Source organism: Malaya genurostris, chromosome 3 (genome assembly GCF_030247185.1).
Source record: "Malaya genurostris strain Urasoe2022 chromosome 3, Malgen_1.1, whole genome shotgun sequence".
NCBI lineage: Eukaryota > Metazoa > Arthropoda > Insecta > Diptera > Culicidae > Malaya > Malaya genurostris.
The window spans coordinates 149,735,927-149,757,064 of NC_080572.1; the positions used below are offsets into that span (position 1 = coordinate 149,735,927).

The 21,138-nt window shown below is 37.3% G+C and overlaps 1 protein-coding gene across 7 annotated transcripts in view; it reads left to right on the forward strand.

Moving 5' to 3' along the window:
* LOC131438683 (muscle calcium channel subunit alpha-1) overlaps window positions 1-21,138 on the forward strand; it is a 1,458,253-nt gene that overhangs the window by 26,541 nt on the left and 1,410,574 nt on the right. For 5 of the 7 annotated variants that reach the window (XR_009230968.1, XM_058608859.1, XM_058608858.1 and 2 more), the window contains exon 1: window positions 7,569-7,991. The exons of 1 other annotated variant lie outside the window; for it this stretch is intronic. Coding sequence is in view for 4 of the 6 variants with exons in the window: in XM_058608859.1 (XP_058464842.1) it covers window positions 7,961-7,991 (31 nt within the window). In the remaining 2 variants the exon portion in view is untranslated. Of the gene's footprint in view, window positions 1-7,568; window positions 8,051-21,138 lie in introns of those variants that run through there. One more of the 7 variants, XM_058608862.1, reaches the window with a different exon arrangement.

The following is a 21,138-nucleotide window of genomic DNA, read 5'->3' on the forward strand; positions in this document are numbered from 1 at the left end:
AAGCACATGTTCACATATAAACATAAAAGTTGCCCATTCAATTTTATGGTCGAAAACTATTCAAAGTGCACCAAACATCTTATTTGGGTTCAGAGTATCATATTCTATAGTTTCAACGAAATCGGTGAGGCACGGGTACCAAAGTGTGCCGACTATTGGTGGAGTAACGTTAAATACACTACATAATTAATTAGTTGTGAAAAGTAGCTACGATTCGATCCAAAATTCAAACGTCATTATTCAGAATAAGGGTGCATAAAACATTTTCGGAGTATTGTTAATGAATGGAAGTGTATCTGTTTCTTTAGGAATAAGAAGGAAGCAGTAAGGATCAATACTTTAGAAATTCATATATATGAGCCGTTACACAAAACTCAGTGTTTATCTTTTAATATTCGTTAGTTATTAAAATTCATTGCCTTCGCCGACAGTATATATAAATCTAAAACAATTTCTTTATTTCACAATGGTATTGTAATGAAACGTTACTAAAGTTTCCTGCAAAGGTAATCCCAACAACGCAATCGTATGTACTAGTACCATTTCATTGAGGCAGCCGAAATAGTGCGAGCGCACTATGACCCACGGCTCGTCTCCAGAAACAGCCGGTTTATTGCTTCAAGAGACATTGATGAGACAGCCGGCTTGCGACAGCCCTTCGTAACAGTAATGCCCTTAAAATCAAAGGATGTCTTCGATTTTCAAAGGCTGTCTCCGTAACATTTTATGCGAATGAGCGAACAGAAAGAAACAGGATACAAACAGCCCGTTCGGTTTGACTACTCTCCGGATAGAATACTCTCATCAATCTAACGAGTACAAACTGTCTCAGTGACAGCATTCATTTAGGCATGCGAGCGCTGTTGCCATTACAGTTCGGCGTATGCTTCACACATATTGTAGACTGGGCTTTCGACTTTGCGCTCCGACAGTTCATGCTATCTCGTGGCGGATGTCATTGAAAAGCAGTACTGCTGGGAAGCCTGGCCACGACACACGACAGCCACATTGAGAACAGTTCATTTTGTCGCACTCTCTCACAGCAGTCAAAGCCACACCGTTCGCTCTGCGGTAGTGTACGTACATTCTGGATAGGTAGCTGCTGCATTTATTTTCGTTCAAGGTTTTTTAAAATGTCGCGAGCTCGAAATGTCATGACATTTCAATAACTGGACAGTCATATCGGTTGTGACTGCTCTGAACTGCATTAGAGTGGGAGCGACGCTGTCTATATTGCTTGACACCGCAGCGGGCAACCTGGAATTCTGGAATAATTATAAGATCATGTACAAAATGAATGTTTTTTATTTAATGTAATTTATAATAGCAAATCGCTTGGTAAAAACAGTATTTAAATTAACTTATGAATTCCGACATACATATATGATATTCGAAATGTATTGCTACGGCAAAGAAAAACTTATGTATATTGCCTTATGAAGCAAAGCAAAGAGTTGGCATTACATAGCTTTTGTGGAATTTTTCCTTTCTGTTTCAACAGACTTCGCAGCTGATTCTTGGTGTACAGAATCATTGCATGGCTAGTACTACGATCCTACTGACACTAAGAATCCTTATGAAACAAACGTAGTTATGAAAAAAAAATTATATATATGCTTCACACCGGTGTAGTGCATCGTTTAAAACTAAAATGCCATTAAATCTGGCTTAGAAGTTTTCAACTAAAACAGGTGGTTTTCGTCATTGTTAACGATTAACTTTTGCGATTTTTCATCGTTTATTTTCGAATGGAATTATTTCACAAATTTTGGAAGTAGTTTTGAGAAAAAAACGCACGAATCGTTTCCAAAAAACACTTCGAAGGTATCAAGCCATTTTTAATGCTGAATGTGGATGAATTTGCTATTAATGCATTTGGCTGAAGGTAATCGATTCAATGAAACAATATTTGAAATAAGTTTCGCTTTGTTGCAACAGCGTCAGTGATATTAAGTACCAGATTGTATTAGCATTTAACTCAAATTTTATTTTACACGTGAATAAAGTAGGCTCAATAAAATTTCCACACAAAAAAGCTCGTTGCATGCCAAACGATTTTATTGGTAATCTATTATCCTGTAGCAAAAAAAAAAGTTAAATCTCTAAATTTATCGTTGATTTCTTCGAAAATGTGAGTACACAGTTTAATTAATGTTGAGAAACATATTGATTCATGGTCTTGATAAATTTGCGAAATTGCAAAGCCGAAAGATCCTGCAGAAAGATAATGTTACTGCAAGAAGTATGTTTGAATGTTTGAAAAAAGAAGTTTATTTGAAAAAGGGGGCTTTTACTAAGATAGAATGCTTAATACTGTTTTCCCCTAATACACAACTTTCGTTTTAATATCCGTAAGCACAATATATATATATATATATATATATATATATATATATATATATATATATATATATATATATATATATATATATATATATATATATATATATATATATATATATATATATATATAATACATTATGCACCAAACCTCTCTATAAATTCGTGTCACCATCCCGGCTGGAAATCAAAGCATTAGTTAACACTGCTTTTCAACTTTGCTCACCGAACCGCCTTCCTTCCAACGAGGGTGCGGAGCAACAAAAAAGAATGCAGAAAAACCGTCAGCATAGCGGACCAAAACTTCCATGTGTATGTCTCCATACACCCCGTGAGAACAGGCATAAAACGAATTTCAACGTTGAGCCTTATTGGTGGATGTCTCTCGAAAGCTGTAGAATTTGAAAGGAGAAACTGTTCTTTGTGGTAAGCCATTCTCTGATTGAAGTGAGGAGAACAGCTACCGATGCGAGCATACGGGTACATCCACGAGAGAAAATGTCATGAGAGCTATGACATTTTTATCCGCTGCAGTCACGGCAAAGTTCATTCGGCGACAGCTACCATTTGTGCGGCTTGACTGTCTGCTGTTTCATGTCATTCTCCGGTACCGTTCGCAACCCTGCTTACAGGAATATGATCTGAGTCAAAGTCAGCATGTGTAATCGGTTCACTACAAATTTGACTTTGATCTGTTAGAACCAGATCAATTGTAGACGTTTTTACGGAACAGAAACAAGGCGGATTGCTGGAATGAAGAACTGTAACGTAACCAGCAGAGAGTTGATTATGAAGTATTTTACCATTGCTGTTATTTTGCCTACAATTCCACTGGATATGCTTTGCATATAAGTTCTCTATTACGAAAAATTTTGGTCGAAATCTTGTGAGTTTTTGCAAACCGCCTTTAAAGAAATTTAATTATTCATCGGCGCATTGGAATATTTAATATGCTTCAGCGATAAAATAAAATCCATGAATGGTTTCAATTTCGATTCCCAAGCTTTTAATAACTTTAGTATTGGACAAAGGTAAAATTCGATGTTTAATTTGTCGTTGGACAAAAATGGCAACTCCACCACCCATTTCAGTAAACCTGTCAAATGGATGAACCACACGCTTAGAAAAAGTTATTCATAGTTTGAGTACTAGTTACTCATTTTCAGATGATACATGGAAACGTCAAAAATTGAGTATTTATCATCAATTATATTGAGTAACTCCTACTCTGAATTTGAGTTTAACGCAAGAACTCGTTTTTTTGTTACTATTCGCAAGATCAGTCTAAAAGTTGTAATAACCATTTGTAGCAACAGGTTGTATTTTTTGTTAGTGAGATCGCGTATTTCGAGGGTGAGTTGCTCAACACAAACGGTGTTGTGTCTGCAAAAACCGGAATGATCAACTTTGCATATAAGTTCTCTATTACGAAAAATTTTGGTCGATATCTTGTGATTTTTGCGATAAAATAAATTCCATGAATTGTTTCAATTTCGATTCCCAAGCTCTTAATAACTTTAGTATTGGACGAAAGTAAAATTCGATGTTTAATTTGCCGTTGGACAAAAATGGCAACTCCACCACCCACACGCTTAGAAAAAGTTACTCATAGTTTGAGTACTAGTTACTCATTTTCAAATGATACATGGAAACGTCAAAAATTGAGTAGTTATCATCAATGATATTGAGTAACTTCTACTCTAAATTTGAGTTTATCGCAAGAACTCGTTTTTTTGTCACTATTCGCAAGATCAGTCTAAAAGTTGTAATAACCATTTGTAGCAACAGGTTGTATTTTTTGTTAGTGAGATCGCGTGTTTCGAGGGTGAGTCGCTTAACACAAACGGTGTTGTGTCTGCAAAAACCGGAATGATAAACTCCGTGTTTTGCTTTAGAATGGAAACGAATATGCTCAAATGTCATTTATGAGGAATAAGTGTATGATTGGTGTCTGAGCATAACTGACATGTATGTTAATTTGCGATTGACACACAACTCCAAGCGACCACCACTTGATATAGTATTGAGTTCAATTACTTAATATTTTAATACAATACACTCAGAAAAGGAGCATTTTTTTGCAAATTTGGTATATGTGAAATAAAATTTCACTCACGTACAAATTAAGTATTACTCAGTAAATGAGTAGATTTTACCCAAATATTGTTTCCAGTGGAAGAACTCAAATTTGAGTAACTTTGCAGTTACTCTAAATTAGAGTTGTTCCACTTTTTCTGTAGATGAGTGAGATCTTACTCATTTTTGAGTAACTATTTTTAAGCGTGCATTTCAGTAAACCTGTCAAATGGATGAACCACACGCTTAGAAAAAGTTACTCATAGTTACTCACACACAAATGGTGTTGTGTCTGCAAAAACCGGAATGATAAACTCCGTGTTGTGCTTTAGAATGGAACCGAATATGCTCAAATATCATTTATGAGGAATAAGTGATGATTGGTGCCTGATCAAAACTGACATGTATGTTAATTTGCGATTGACACACTACTCCAAGCGACCGCCACTTGATATAGTATTGAGTTCAATTACCTAATATTTTAATATACACTCAACTTAATATTTTAATATACACTCAGAAGAGGAGCATTTTTTTTTTTGCAAATTTGCTATATGTGAAATAAAACTTCACTCAAAATTTGAGTGATAGTTACTCTATTTTTGGTACATGTACAAATAAAGTATTACTCAGTAAATGGGTAGATTTTACCCAAACATCGTTTCCAGTGGAAGAACTCAAATTTGAGTAACTTCGGAGTTACTCTAAATTAGAGTTGTTCCATTTTTTCTGTAGATGAGTGAGATCTTACTCATTTTTGAGTAACTATTTTTAAGTGTGTGAGAAATTATAAAATTCATCTTCACTCGATTTTAAAGATCGAGCATTCCAATTCAAAATATTCAAATTCAAACATCACTGCTAAATTCATTATAATATTATTTGCAAATTGCCATCCAACTTGAAATGCTTCAAAAATTGATGAAGTCGTATAAATTCGGAAATTTGTGTAAGATCGGGGGGATTGGGATTTCTTCCGCATTGCATTATTTTCAACCTTAGGCTTGTTTCCTTTCCGGTTGGATGCAGGCATTTTGAAGAATATAAATAACTAGGCTATATTAGGCTTCGAATACACTTCTAGTTTGGTTAAGTCTTAATAAAGACTGATTTTGTGGTAGGTTGGTTAGTACGAAGAATAATTCTTTGGATGGAAGCCTTGAATCAATGAAACTCTAGGTAGCCAGAAATTTTTTTCTGGAGTTGCGGTGTTATAAATGTTTTAATTAGACGTGCGATGTTATAAATGTTTTAATTAGACTGTTTGAATGGCAAGAGAAAAGCATTATCAAACCACTAGGTGGAATTAGAAGGGTTTTTCATTTAATAGATACTTTTTATATGAGGCTGAATTCGAATTTCTGTTCGAGGTTTAGTGGTCTTAAAGTGATTATGAGAAAAGAGCCATTGTATCAAAAGCGAATAAAAACTTCTACTTCTACCTATCTAAAATACATAGGGTAATGGATCCCTATTCCATCTCATTTGTAAGGACGTTACCTTAAAAACTTGATTTAGCCACTAAAATCACTACGATTTTTTTCATATTTCTGCTTAGTTTGCCTTGCTCCACATTGGGAAATGATTCACATTTCTTGGAAATTAAAATAATATTATAAAATCATCTAAAACACTTGTGTTAAGTTCACTACTGTGCTAATAATTTCAACTCAAATGTTTTATATTCATCCTATCGTTGGTCCTTTATTCATCTCATTAATTACAATGGCGACAGCAATCAAAACCAAAATATTGCACTATTGTACTCTCAGGTTCAAAATGTGAGAATTTTCCTTAAAAAGGGCCTAATGTCAACTATGAGACAACACACGATATTTTTAGAATCAGTTTTAAATCATTTCGACGTTTAAAATTTTTTGGATCGTTTTAAGTTTAAAATTTTACTGTGCAGTTATTTGGAGAACTTGAAAAAAAAACAATAAAAAAGAATCGCAGAACCAGAGATGCCTTTTATACAGATTTGTCTGTATTGTATAGATTTTTGCCTTCGCATACTGATTTAAATCAGATTACAGATTTTATACAGATTTTCTAAATTTGATACAGAATTGTAAAGGTTCATAAAAAGTGAGAAGTAAAAAGTTACACTTTTCTCTCTGAGTATCTGTTAGTATTTGATTGCAGTACTTCTTTAAAAGTGTATTAATCAACGGACAAATCACATGTTAAAATGGAAATCTTTTGTGCAAATATTTGATGATGAACACTGATAAACATTTATATTAAAATTTTAAACCAATTTGAACTGATTCATTTTATAAGTGAAAACAAATAGAAATGAAAATATCTGGCATCTCTGTGCACAGCCGATGAAACACACACATTTAACAGTGTTATGGTGACGTATAGCGGAAAGAAACCAGTGCTACTAGATTTGTCACAAAATTATTTCATTAGTATGTAACACGCTCTTTCTGATAATATTCGAAGCCGAAACAGTTTTATCGAAATATGAATATCAACAATATAATTAAACTAATGTCACGGATACAAAAAAAAAACTTGTTGATGATAATTTGAAGAAGGAAAACAATTTTTTTTGTAACATTTTTAGAAAACTTGGCAACTTTGCGAAACCAAATGAGATGAAGACAAAGCGCAATCAAGTGAACTAAGTGAAAAACTTTCATTTCATATTCTTGAAGACTTTTATTGCTTGTCGGGTAATTTTTGAAGTTTTCAATTGTTAACTAAACAAGTGGCAAGTGAACATTACTAATTATGAAGTCATCCAGCATTCAATAGTAGTGATCATGTTTTGAGACAAATCGATAAGTAGATATTCAGAAACATGACGAACTGTAAGTCTTGAGACGAAAATGTGTCCTAAATTGAAAAGTAAGTTTGTTTCAAATGAAAAAAAGACAATCACCGAAAAATTTAGAACCATTTCTACCAATGAGAAAGTGTAACGATAGCTTCAATAATCATTTTAAAACATTCTACAGTTTGGTTCAGGTACGTTGTGAGATATTATTCATGTTCAAAGTAATGAGGTGAAGGGATAAGATGGAAATTCTAGCTCAGATGAAATAGGGAGCCGTTACCCTACTTGAATTCCTTATAACACAGTTAGTGTTTCTTGGCAACTTGGGTAGAGAATCGAAACGCGATACTGCGCATGATCAGTCTGTGGCGGAGTGATCTGTTGTCATTAAATCATATTTTATATTATATAGTATGTTTGAACAGTTTACTAGCGTAGTTTGAACAACACTTTCAAATTTCTTAAAATTAGAAGTCGTGCGTGCACGTCCATTGAGTAGAATATATGTTTATACCATATGACATTGTTGACGTACAAGACATACTAATGTACTGAGGAACACCATGTGCTTCCTTCGCTTATTGTACTATATGAATACTAAAAAATAATTGTTTTTATTGTATCTTGTGAAAAATTAAAGTATTCGCTGTCGTGAGTACTCTTTTAAACGTTTAAATAGAAGAAGTTTTTTCTTTTCTACAATGATAACGACCCAACCATGCACAGTTTCATTAATAATTGCATAAAAACCTGAAAATGGATACTTTAACAGCCTCATTCAGTCCAGGTGAGGATACAAATGCATTATGTGGATGTTATTATAGAAAAGAACCATTTCGGAATAAGGTAGTCGTATCTATGTTTATCTCAAATTTTCCATTCACCTTATCTTTTGCAGTTATTTCATATGCTGAAGCTTGCGTTATGTCGTCTTTTAATATTTTCATATTGGTTTTCCTTAATTATTCGAAATATTTTTTGCCTCGAATGACAAAATTGAATTAGATAAGAGGCATCTGGACTTCCCCTATTGATCACCCCTATTCTGTATTTCGATCGAATCGAATTATTCCGATCGAATTCGAGAATTTGCCCTTCTTAATTCACCTAGTGGTGTGATAATGCAATATATTTCATACTTCTATTAAATAATTTCGGACACTAATTTTGACACCAATTGATTCAGATTGATTAGAGTAGTACATAAAAGCATGCTTCAGTGTTCATGTCACACAGTCAGCATTATTTTTTCAAACTAGTGCTTGACATTTGCGTTGCCTATTTGTATGAGAACAGAGATGCTAATCTAAAACACGAGTGCCATTATTTTCACATTTCTGGTATATATCACCCTGTAATTATTGAACCGGAAGTCGGATCGCATTATATTTCGGAACTTTGTATGGGATCATAAGACCTTTCATTTGAATCTAAGTTTGTTAAAATCGGTTCAACCATCCCAGAGTAATGTGAGTGACATTATTATCACATTTTTGATGTATTACTTTCACATTTCTTATGCATATCACTCTGTATTTCCGGAATCAGAAATTGAATCTAAATGATATTCAGGAACTTCGTATAGGACGTTGAGACCTTTCATTTAAATCTGAGTTTGAGAAAATCGGTTTAGCCATCTCCGAAAAAAGTGAGTGACGTTATTTTCACATTTTTAATGCACTTTTTTCCCATTGTTGGTACATATCACCCTGCAATTCCGGAAGTGAGAGTCGAATCATATTAAGGAATTTTGTATGCGATTCTAAGATCTTTCATTTAAATCTAAGATTGTGGAAATCGGTTTAGTAATCTCCGAGAAAAGTGAGTGACATTATTTTCACATGTTTTTTGCATATCACCCTGTAATTCCGGAACCGGAAGTCAGATTCAAATAAAATTTAGGAACTATGTATGGGACCGTGGAACCTTTCATTTGAATCTAAGTTTGTGAATATCGGTGCAGCCATCTCCGAGTAAAAAGGTTGACATTATTTTCACATTTTTGGTACCGGAAGTCAGATCCAAATGAATTCAGGAACTTTGTATTGAACCGTGACCATGAATCCTTTCATTAGAGTCTAAGTTTGAGAAAATCGGTTTCGCCATCTCCGAAAAAAGTGAGTGTCATTTTTTTCACATTTTTAATGCATTATTTCCCCCTTTTTGGTGCATATCACCCTGTAATTCCGGAACCGGAAGTCGGATGCTAATGAAATTCAGAAACTTTGTATTGGACCATAAAACCTTTCATTTGAATCTAAGTTGGTGTAAATCGGTTCTGCCATCTCCGAGAAAAGTGAGTGACATTGTTATCACATTTTTGCCTTTCTCATATAGAAAGGTTATGCAATCATTTGAAAAACCGACCAGTGAAAATTGACCCGGAGGGCCAAGTGTCATATACCATTCGACTCAGTTCATCGAGCTAAGTAATGTCTGTGTGTGTGTGTATATGTATGTGTGTGTATGTGTCAAATAATCTCACTAGGTTTTCTCGGAGATAGCTTAACCGATTTTGACAAACTTGGATTCAAATGAAAGGTCTCGTGGTCCCATACGGAATTCCTTAATTTCATCCGGATCCGACTTTCGGTTCCGGAATTATAGGGTAAAGTGTGTTCAATATTGTACACCGTCACTTAAATTGGCGAAACAAAACACGTAAAAAATTTTCTAAACTGGTCTCAAAACCACACAAATCGAAAGTCATTATCAGTAGGCAATTAAACAAACCGATTCTGGCTATCCTGGTTCCCGGTATCCGGTTCCCGAAGTAACGGAAATAGTGGTCATATATACCAAAATAGATCTCACTCACTTTTCTCAGCGATGGTTTGACCGATTTCCACAAACTTAGATTCAAATAAAAGGACTTGTGGTCCCATACGGAATTCCTGAATTTCATCCGGATCCGACTTCCGGTTCCGGAATTATAGCGTAAAGTGTGTTCAATATTGCACACCGTCACTTAAACCGGCGAAACAAAAAACGTAAAAAATTTTCTAAACTGGTCTCAAAACTACACAAATCGAAAGTCATTATCAGTAGCCAACTAAACAAACCGATTCTGGCTATCCTGGTTTCCGGTATCCGGTTCCGGAAGTACCGGAAATAGTGATCATATATACCAAAATAGATCCCACTCACTTTTCTCAGCGATGGTGTGACCGATTTCCACAAACTTAGATTCAAATGAAAGGTCTCGTGGTCCCATACGGAATTTCTGAATTTCATCCGTATTCAACTTCCGGTTCCGGAATTATAGGGTAAAGTGTGTTATATATTGTACACCGTCACTTAAACCGGCGAAACAAAAAACGTAAAAAATTTTCTAAACTGGTCTCAAAACTACACAAATCGATAGTCATTATCAGTAGGCAACTAAACAAACCGATTCTGGCTATCCTGGTTTCCGGTATCCGGTTCCGGAAGTACCGGAAATAGTGGATATACCAAAATCGATCTCACTCACTTTTCTCAGCGATGGTTTGACCGATTTCCACAAACTTAGATTCAAATGAAAGGTATTTCGATCCCATATGGAATTCCTGAATTTCATCCGGAACCGACTTCCGGTTCCGGAGGTATAGGGTAAAGTGTGTTCAATATTGTACACCGTCACTAAAAATATTTTCGGATACAACAAACATTTAAATCGTAATTTAGAGTGCGTACTAGAAGAGTTTGTGTGTCATGTTAGTTGGTGGCCGTACGAACCGACTTTGGTTAGTGGAAATGTGGATGACTCACGCAATCAAAGCATTGTTTTATTCTGTATGTTATACTAGCTAATGCACAAACAATCTTTGGTTTGTTTCAAAAATCGAAGAGAAAAATTTTGAATGGAATACCACAATATTATATGTACATGAGAAAGGCATCATTACACCACTAGGTGGATTAAAACAGGTTTTATGTATTACTTTCACATTTTTATGCATATCACTCTGTATTTCCGGAATCAGAATTTTGAGTGAGTGACATTATTTTAACATATTTGGTGCATATCACCCTGTAATTCCGGAACCGGAAGTCGGATTCAAATGAATTTTGGAACTATGTATGGGACCATGAGACCTTTCATTTAAATCTATGTTCGTGAAAATCGGTTCAGCCATCTCCGAGTAAAAAGGTTGACATTATTTTCACATTTTTGGTACATATCACAATATAATTATGATACCGGAAGTCGGATCCAAATGAATTCAGGAACTTTGTATTGAACCGTGACCATGAATCCTTTCATTAGAGTCTAAATTTGCGAAAATCGGTTTAGCCATCAACGAGAAAAATGCGTGACATTATTTTCACATTTTTATTGCATTATTTTCACATTTTTTATGCATATCACCCTGTAATTCCGGAGCCGGAAGTCGGATCCAAATAGAATTCAGGAACTTTGTATGAAACCGTAGGGCCTTTCATTTGAATCTAAGTTTATGAAAATCGGTTCTGCCATCTCCGAGAGAGGTGAGTGACATTTTTTTCACAATTTCTGTTCATATCACCCTGTAGCTCCTGAACCGGAAGTCGGATGCTAATAAAATTCAGGAACTTTGTATGGGACCATAAGACCTTTCATTTGAACCTAAGTTTGTGAAAATCGGTTCAGCCATCTCCGAGAAAAGTTAGTGACATTTTTGTCACAATTTTTGTACATATCACCCTGTAGCTCCGATACCGGAAGTCAGATCCAAATGAAATTCATGAATTTTATATGGGGTTGTGAGACCTTTCATTTGAATCTACGTTTGTAAAAATCGATTGAGCCATCTCCGAGAAAAGTGAGTGACATTTTTTTCACATTTTTAATGCATTATTTCCCACTTTTTAGTGCATATCACCCTGTAATTCCGGAACTGGATGTCGGATGCTAATGAAATTGAGGAACTTTGTATTGGACCATAAGACCTTTCATTTGAATCTAAGTTTGTGAAATCGGTTCTGCCATCAACGTGAAAACTGATTGACATTATTCTCACATTTTTGTTGCATTATTTTCACATTTTTTTGCATATCACCCTGTAATTCCGGAACCGGAAGTCGGATTTAAATAGAATTCAGGAACTTTGTATGGGACCATAAGACCTTTCATTTGAATCTAAGTTTGTGAGAATCGGTTCAGCCATCTCGGAGAAAAGTGGGTGATATTTTTTTCACAATTTTTTTACATATCACCCGGTAGCTCCGGAACCGGTAGTCGGAGACCTTTAATTTGAATCTTATTTTGTGAAAATCGGTCGAGGCATCTCCGAGAAAAGTTAGTGACCTTTTTTTTCTCATTTTTATTGCATTATTTCTCCCTTTTTTGTGTATATCACCCTGTGATTCCGGAACCGGAAATCGCATGGTAATGAAATTCAGGAGCTTTGTATTGGACCATAAGACCTTTCATTTGAATCTAAGTTTGTGGAAATCGGTTCTTCACGTATCGCTTTCGAGCATTCAGAGACGCACGGAGGTAGTGTAGCTTCTGAATGCTCGAAAGCGATACGTTGTCATGAATCATCGCCTTGAACATGTCATGGAAACCCAAATGAGTGGGCTGGTTTCCATGACATGTTCTAGGCGATGATTCATGACAACGTATCGCTTTCGAGCATTCAGAAGCTACACTACCTCCGTGCGTCTCTGAAAGTGGATGCGGCACGCATAATCTGTTCGCTTCCAATAGCATCAACCAGTTACATTGTTGCTTGGAAAATGATTTCCTATCGCTATGAAGATAAAAATTTACTGATCAAACAACATATTTCTGCTTTGTTCTCTATAACACCTCTAAGAGATGAATCGGCAAATGAATTATCTGATCTTGTTGATGAATTCGAAAAGCACGTTCAAATTTTGGATTCATTGAAAACAAAGGCACAGCATTGGGATTCTGTTCTGGTAGAACTTCTGTTCAGTCGAATGGACATCAGCACACAAAAGTTGTGGGAAAATCAGCGGGATAAATCCAAACGTCCATTATACGAAGAGTTGGTGAAATTCATACACGAGCATTCAAGGACTTTACAGTCACTCAAGCTCTCCCAAAATTCTATTTCATTTACGGAATCTAAGCCCCCTAGGGCTCGCCAAATAAATCAACACTCTGTTACAGAGCATTCTCTCAAATGTGCGGCATGTAAACAAGCTCATTATTAATTCCAATGTGAGGTTTTTCGTGCACAAACTCCTCAACAACGCTTCGAACTTGTTCAACGGAGCGGCTTATGTACTAACTGCTTGAAATTCGCCCATTTGTCTAAAAATTGCACAGGTGTATCATGCAAATACTGTCAAAAGAAGCATCATACACTGCTTCATTTTCCTCCTTCATCTACATTAATCGCAACTGAAATTTCATCACACCTTTAACCAAAGGCAGAACCTGTATTCGAACAACAGTTCCTGTCTGTCAATAATGCATCTCATTCTCCTTCCGTTGCGCGATTAGGTGACACCGGTGTCACCCCGGCTGATCGTTCGGTATCGTTGTCGCCGCCGTCGGTCTGCGAGCCCTCTTCCGCTCCGTCCGGTACAGTCGCACATCCATCCAATGTTTGTCAAACAACTTCATCAATAAGTGAATCAACTGTGTTACTATATACTGCTCTGGTGAAGGTCCGAGACCATCGAGGGCAACACCAATGTGCTCGTGTTCTTTTAGATAGTGGATCACAGTCAAATTTTATTTCTGAATCCATGTGTCAACGCCTTACGTTAAAACGAAGTAAGCTAAACGTGCCTGTTAGTGGTATCGGTCAAGCAGTAGTGAATGTGCGATACTCCGTGTCAGTGCTACTGTCTTCTCGTTTTGGACCCATCGAACATCGCCTGGAGTGTCTAGTGTTACCGAAGCTAACCGCCAGTCTACCAACGAGAACAATCGACGAACGTTTTAACATCAGCAAGGGCATTGACATGATAGTTGGCGCAGAGTTATTCTCCGTGATACTGCAAGCAGAGCAAATCTCCTTCGATGCACATCTGCCATACCCGCATAAGAAAAATCTGGGATACATTCTCGCTGGAAAGGTACCCACCAAGTCAGCTACTCAAGTTCCATGTCTCGTTTCTACTTTCGACAAGTTAGAAACTCAAGTGAAAAAGTTTTGGGAAGTGGAGAACTTCGACCATGGCAAAGCATATACGGCGGAGGAACAGCAATGTGAAAATTTTTTCAAAAAGACACACATACGCAATTCCGATGGACGATACGTGGTACGTTCACCTATTCGACAAAAAATGCTTCCTCTTCTCGGTGATACATGGTCCACTGCGGCTCGACGACTCAACTCTGTAGAAAGGCGCATCCGTGCTGACGACTTGCTCCGTTCCAGTTATGTGCAATTCATGGAAGAATATGAAGAGCTTGGACACATGGAAAAGGTGCTGACTCGTGACGCGTTACCCCAGTTTTTCTTGCCCCATCATGCAATCGTTCGTCCTGAATCTTCTACAACTAAAACGAGAGTTGTGTTTGACGGGTCGTGTAAAAGTTCTAATCACCTTTCATTAAATGACATTCTCCTAACTGGTCCAACGGTTCAGCCCACTCTCTTGTCCATTGTGCTTAACTTTCGCCTTCATCGGTACGTCATGACCGCTGATATTGAAAAAAATTGTACATCCCGATGATCGTCGGCTTCAGCAAATTCTTTGGCGTAAGAATGAATCTGAGCAAATAAGCCATCTCCGAGAAAAATGAGTGACAATATTTGTTACACACACAGACACACACAGACAATAGCTCAGTTCGTCGAGCTGAGTCGAATGGTATATGACATTCGGCCCTCCTCCGATTATGGTCATTACGTCTATCAGAGTGAGTGATAGCCTTCCAAGTCCATGATCCGCTCTGAGACGGATGGGTCACTCACGATTAAGGGCATTGTCAATGTACTTGCTAGGTGTCACGCTGCTACGGTGTGAACATGTAGCGCAACATACCATCCATAGCTGTTGCAGCTAGAGGAAGGGCTACCAAACTTGATTAGTCAAACGTCAATTGGGTTGGTATCGATGAAGCTTCTGGGTTTTGTCGGTGTCAACCTTGATAAACTTTGCTTGAGCTGGAAGAGTTCTTCCTATTTCCGACTACCGAAGAAATCAGTAGTGCGCGCCGTTATCTCTAGATTTTTGTAAAGTTGGAAAAATGTGCTAATAGTGTTCTATTTTGTAGATGCCGGATTCGAAGAAAATTGTGGAAATAGAAAACGGTAAAACTTGTGTAACTGTAAAACGGTGTTAGTACACTTAGTTGACGAGTTAGTTAAAAATGTTAATGTCTAATATTAAAATAATGTTTATTTATAATAGTGTGATTATCGCAAGTACACCACGACAGGGAAACACATTAAAATTAAAAGCAATTGTTAAAAAAGGTAAAATTGTTAAATATAATGAATCAAATGTTTGGTTAGGGTAGAGAGCGAAAAAACACGTGGCATGAATGCTAATATCTACTGGGCAGGTCCCCAGTGGACCTTTTTGTTTCGGGCTTCAGACTTCGTCTGAAGCATTATTCCACAGATCGAAGGGAATTGTTCCGACAGTATCGAGTAGCCACAGCCAGACACCAGTGTGACTACGCCAACGTATTATCGTTCGGCTCGGCTGCAGCAGATGGGAATTCATTATACGAAGCCGACAGTTACGTCCGCCATTTTGAAGCACTTTAACCACCCTGGCAACCGAAATAGTTGCGGAGCATCTTCGCCATCCCGTATTCAACAGCGATCGATCGGAGAGCAGTCCCAGAAAGGAGCTTGATACGAGCCCGTACAGAACGTATTGCTCAGGAGTATCCGGATACAGAAACCCCAACGAAAAGCGCAAGTAATAGACATAAGGTATGGTGACGTCACTTTACATAAATTATGCTAGTTATTAGGCCTAGAATAAAAAGTAAATGTTTGTTAAAATGAAAAGTTGTAGAAGATAGACACTGTCAGCACATTCATCCCTTCTTTCGGTTATTGATTCGGTTTACGGACTCGAAAGGAGCGCCAGCCCTCGTCTTCCTTAGCAGTGTTGGTGATTGCCGAAAATTTCACAGAAGCTGCTATATTGCTATCTATTTTGTATACAACATTTTCAATCCGGTAGAAGATGCTACAAGAACTCGAGTCTCTCAATGCATGAACCGCGAGAGAATTTTTCTACATTCCTTCGCTCCACTTCATACTCTGAGTATTTCTCAACCCTTAAAAAAAATTACAGTCTGATAATGATCGTTGCTGTGTGGAATTTCCCAAGAGAGAATCGCAAGTTGACAATTATCGCAGAAAATCGAATCGATGGTTCAACTTGATGTTTCTCATACTAGGTTGCAATATTTCAAAAACCTTGAGTGGAGCATTCACATACATTTTCATAGACACAACTTATACAAAGATTATATGCACATAGTTAGAATAAGCGGCAATAGTAAAATGATTCTATCGCAATTATCAACTGCCTGTATAGAATCGGATCGCGAAACGAGAATAAGCGACCATTTGTTGCTTCAGAGAAGATCCCCACAGCGGCGTGCCAACCTTTGATTCTCAGAAATGTCATCGAGAGTTTTTTTTTGTTGTTGCGATGATTTCCAACTCTCTTTGATGGCACTGATTCAATCGTTGAAGAGTTGCCAGCGAACGTTCTTTAATACGATAAAAGCCATCCTTGTTCGGTAGTAGATTTGGCAGGATTTTTCTATGTTTGTTTCACAGAGTAGAAAAACTGAAATATGTTGACCTTTGGTATGTTCCACCTTGGTTTTCAGCAGGGATGGATGGTTCGTTTCCAATAGTTCCCGAACACAGTGAGTTCCGTGGTGAGTATCGGCCAAGCTCTGGACGGGTGTCTATGATAGCAAGCCTACAACATACCGTTCCACCCACTGAGTAAACTAAGGGGGTAACAAATTGGCGCCCAACTTAAAATACCCACTTTTCAAAAATAAAATTCCGCTTGTCTTTCCACCCCGCACGGGGAGATACAAATCAGTAATCTGATTTAGTTTGGTCTCGTTCTCCAAACGATAAGTTTTTCTGTAGAATAGAACTGAATAATTTTTTATTCGAAATGGATGTTGAATTTGATTTACAGTACAAAAGTCTTTTGGTACATCATTTGGAAAATGAAGAAATTGAATATGAACTCGCGATTCGAGGAATAAAGTTTACAGAGGCGGAAAATCGCGCGACGGTTTCAAGACGATTGAAAGAGCTAATTTAAACAGAAAAAAATCAGGGCGTGAGAGATTTAGATTTCAAACAATTAGGGATAAGTGTAGACGAGGAAATTTTCAAAGTAGATGCAAAGATAAAAGAAATTAAGGATTTCCTCGGAAACTTAAAAAGTTATAAGGGTTCCAAGGAAAGTTTGAAAACGCGAATAGTACATTATTTTCAACGCGTGAAACGCATTTTCGATAACAGAGAAGAAGATGAGTATCTTAGTGATATAGACGCGATATGCTCGAGCATTCGTAGTACATACAATCAATATTTCTCATTGTTCACTCCATTTGGACAACAAGAAATCGTTCAACAAATCAATCGATCCCTATCAAAATTATCAATTGAAAATCCAAATCAGAATACCACGACTGACTCGACGGGTGCGTCAAGTAATGATGAAGAGAACGCGTGCGGTCGATCCTTGAAAAGGAATTTACAATCGGTAGACAATAACGTAGAAAACCGCAGTCCATTGCAAAATAGTTTAATACCTTTCTACATGCAAGCAGGTGCATACCCTTGGATGTTCGGTCCGTCACATATGCAGATGTGGGCCCAGAACATGTTGCAGTTTAGCAAAAGCGAAAACGCCAACAGTAAACTGGTGAATCCTTATAGTAATCCACAAAATGATAGTAGTAAGAAAAAAGATAGGCTTATGTCGGGAAAAACTAAGAAAAAGTACGGGTGTGTAATGTCAGAGACATAACTGGATGTCGTGAATACGAATATGACACGCTTTATTTATGCTTCCGAATTCGAATTGGCAATTGATCGATTGTTTGAATTGTGAAACTTTCCCCTCTTTCATTACAAGAAATTTAAACGATGCGCCTAGACTAAATTACATATTAGTTACATTAAACATTCTGAAACGCAATTAAATATTATGAAATAAGCCGTATAGTTCATTATAATAAAAAATGGTGGCTTTATGAAAGCGTTCGTGATGAAGAGTGACGAGTTGAGTTAGTTCAGCACGCAGACTCTGAATTCTAAACCCATATTCCGGAACTAATCTGAAATTTGAACTTCTCGTTACGACTACCGAAAAGCAAATGAGAGTTGCTACCTGAGCATTTGAGGTTTTAACCACGCAAAAGGTGCACTCTCCGTCGCTGCTGGTTGATGGTTCAACTCCCACGATGTCTGCTTCCACCGAACGCACGAAAAGAAATGATCGATTTTCGACCACGGTTTCCCTTTTATACGCATTCAGTTGAAGATATGTGCCTGACTGCCTCAAAATCGTCGTCCTTGCGCGAAAAATCCAAACGAAAGTAAAGAGTTTTCCGCATTATTTTCAAATTTTGAGAAAACTTAATTTTTGAGTTGTTTGTAGTTATCTCACATTGTTCAAAATATTATCCTAAATTCCTGATCATATTTTTGATGAAATGGTGAAAGAATTATGTTGCTACCATTAATACAAGTCGAGATATTCACGATTAAGTTCTGCCCATTCTACCATATGGCTAATTTTGAAAAGGCACCCCATAGTAAAGTAAGTCGTATTCACGACAAAAATCGCAAAAGCCGAATTCGAGTTCAGATACCGCATCTGAAACAGAATCAGGTTGATTAACGGATAGATCACGTCGAGAAGTAAGCGAAAAAAAAATTATCGCCGGTTCGGTAAACGCAGACCAGTTTGCGACTGGAAATTAAAATACGATGGCTCCGATAAAGGCCAATCGGTAATGAAATTTATAAAAGAAGTTGAATTTTTCGCAAAGTCAGAAAACATGTCTAACAAAAAAATGTTTAAGTCAGCTATTCATTTGTTCAGCGGACCAGCAAAAACATGGTTCATGACAGGTTTTGAAAATGACGATTTTACATCCTGGAATGAGCTAAAAGAAGAGTTGAAGAAGAGAAGAGAATTTTTAAGTCCCGACCACGATCATACGAGTGAAATACGCGCGATATCGAGAAAACAGGGTCCCCGTGAAAAGTTCCAAGACTTTTTCATGGAAATGCAAAAGATCTTTAATTCCCTCACAAAACTCATGACCAAGCGAAAGAAATTTGAAATTGTCTTTAGAAATATGCGCGCGGATTACAAGGGACATGCGGTGTCGTCCAAAATCGATAATTTAGCAGACTTGAAAAAAATTGGTCGACGGTTGGACGCTACGTTTGAATATCAACCAGCGACGAGCGATCATTCATAAGTGAAATCCGCGCAAGTAAATGAGCTCAATGCGGTGTCGTTCGAAATCGATAATTTAGCAGACTTGAAAAAATTTGGTCGACGGTTGGACGCTACGGACGGTTGGACGCTACGTTTGAATATCAACCAGCGACGAGCGATCATTCACGAGCGAAATCTGCGTAAGTAAATGAGCTCAACACCGGAGCTAAACCGAAAATGAAACAGAAGTCGGAGAATGAACAGTATAGATCGCGAAACTTTTATAACTCCAACACGCGCGGTAGCTCGCCCGATGCGGAAAATAAAAACCAGAATAGAAACGTAGGGCAGGATGAAGCACAGGATTCCCAGAGAGGTTTTAAAATATTACTGGATAATTACCAGCAGCCTAAGGATGGCATATGCTATAATTGTCGTCTTAAAGGGCATCATGCTCGTGAGTGTGATCGTCCTAGACACAAGTATTGTCAAAAATGTGGGTTCCACAACGTAGATACGAAATCGTGTCCGTTTTGCGAAAAAAAAAACGCGCCGAAGACTGTCCCCGAGGGCCAACAGGTCGAGCGTTCATAAAGCCCCTCTTGAATCAATCAAAGTTAGATGCTTTTCAAGCCTTTGGTTTTGAAAAAGTACATCCCACTGATTATGTCCATTCATCTAAATACGAGATCAATGAAAATATTATACATCTCGAAAATGATAATAGACCATTCGTAGAAAATACAATTTTTGAAAATCCGCTTATAGGCTTACTAGATAGCGGAGCCCATCTAAGTGTACCTGGAATGGGCGTTCTCAAACTGATTGAAAAGTACAAATTACAAATATTTCCTTCGGAGGTGTGTTTTGATCACTAGTCTCGCTGGCGACGACGAAACGAAACTTGATGAAGTAGAAATTGCCCAACTAGAAAAAAAAAGCATTTTAAGGTAGCAGAAGATGATATTCTAGATACTACTAACTTGATAAACCATAGAATTGAGTTAACTGAGGTAGCAAAGAAGCTTTCCCCCGCTCGAATTAATCCGTTTCCGACGTCACCTAAAAGACAGGAACAAATTAATACCGAATTAGACAAAATGCTTAGAGCTAAGATAATTGAGCGATCGTACAGCGATTGGGCCTTACGTCTTGTCCCCGTGGATAATCCAGATGGTACGATCCGCTTATGCTTGGACGCAAGAAAATTAAATGACCGAACAGTTAGAGATTTTTTTTTTTTTTTTTTTTTTAATAACTATTTATTGGAATATGAGTTAAAATTAAATTATTAAGATTTAAATTGGGTGTTCAGCCACAAGTGGTGACTTTTCAGCCCTGTTATATTATCAGTTAGAGATTGTTATCCCCTTCCACATGCAGATAGAATTTTAAGTCGATTAGGAACAGCACGATATATATCAACGATTGATTTATCAAAAGCCTTTCTGCAGGTGCCCTTACACCCACGTTCACGAAAATTCACCGCCTTCTCTGTTCTGGGACGTGGTTTGTTCCAATTCACTCGCATGCCCTTCGGTTTAGTCAATAGTCCCGCTACCTTGTCGAGGCTCATGGATCGAGTT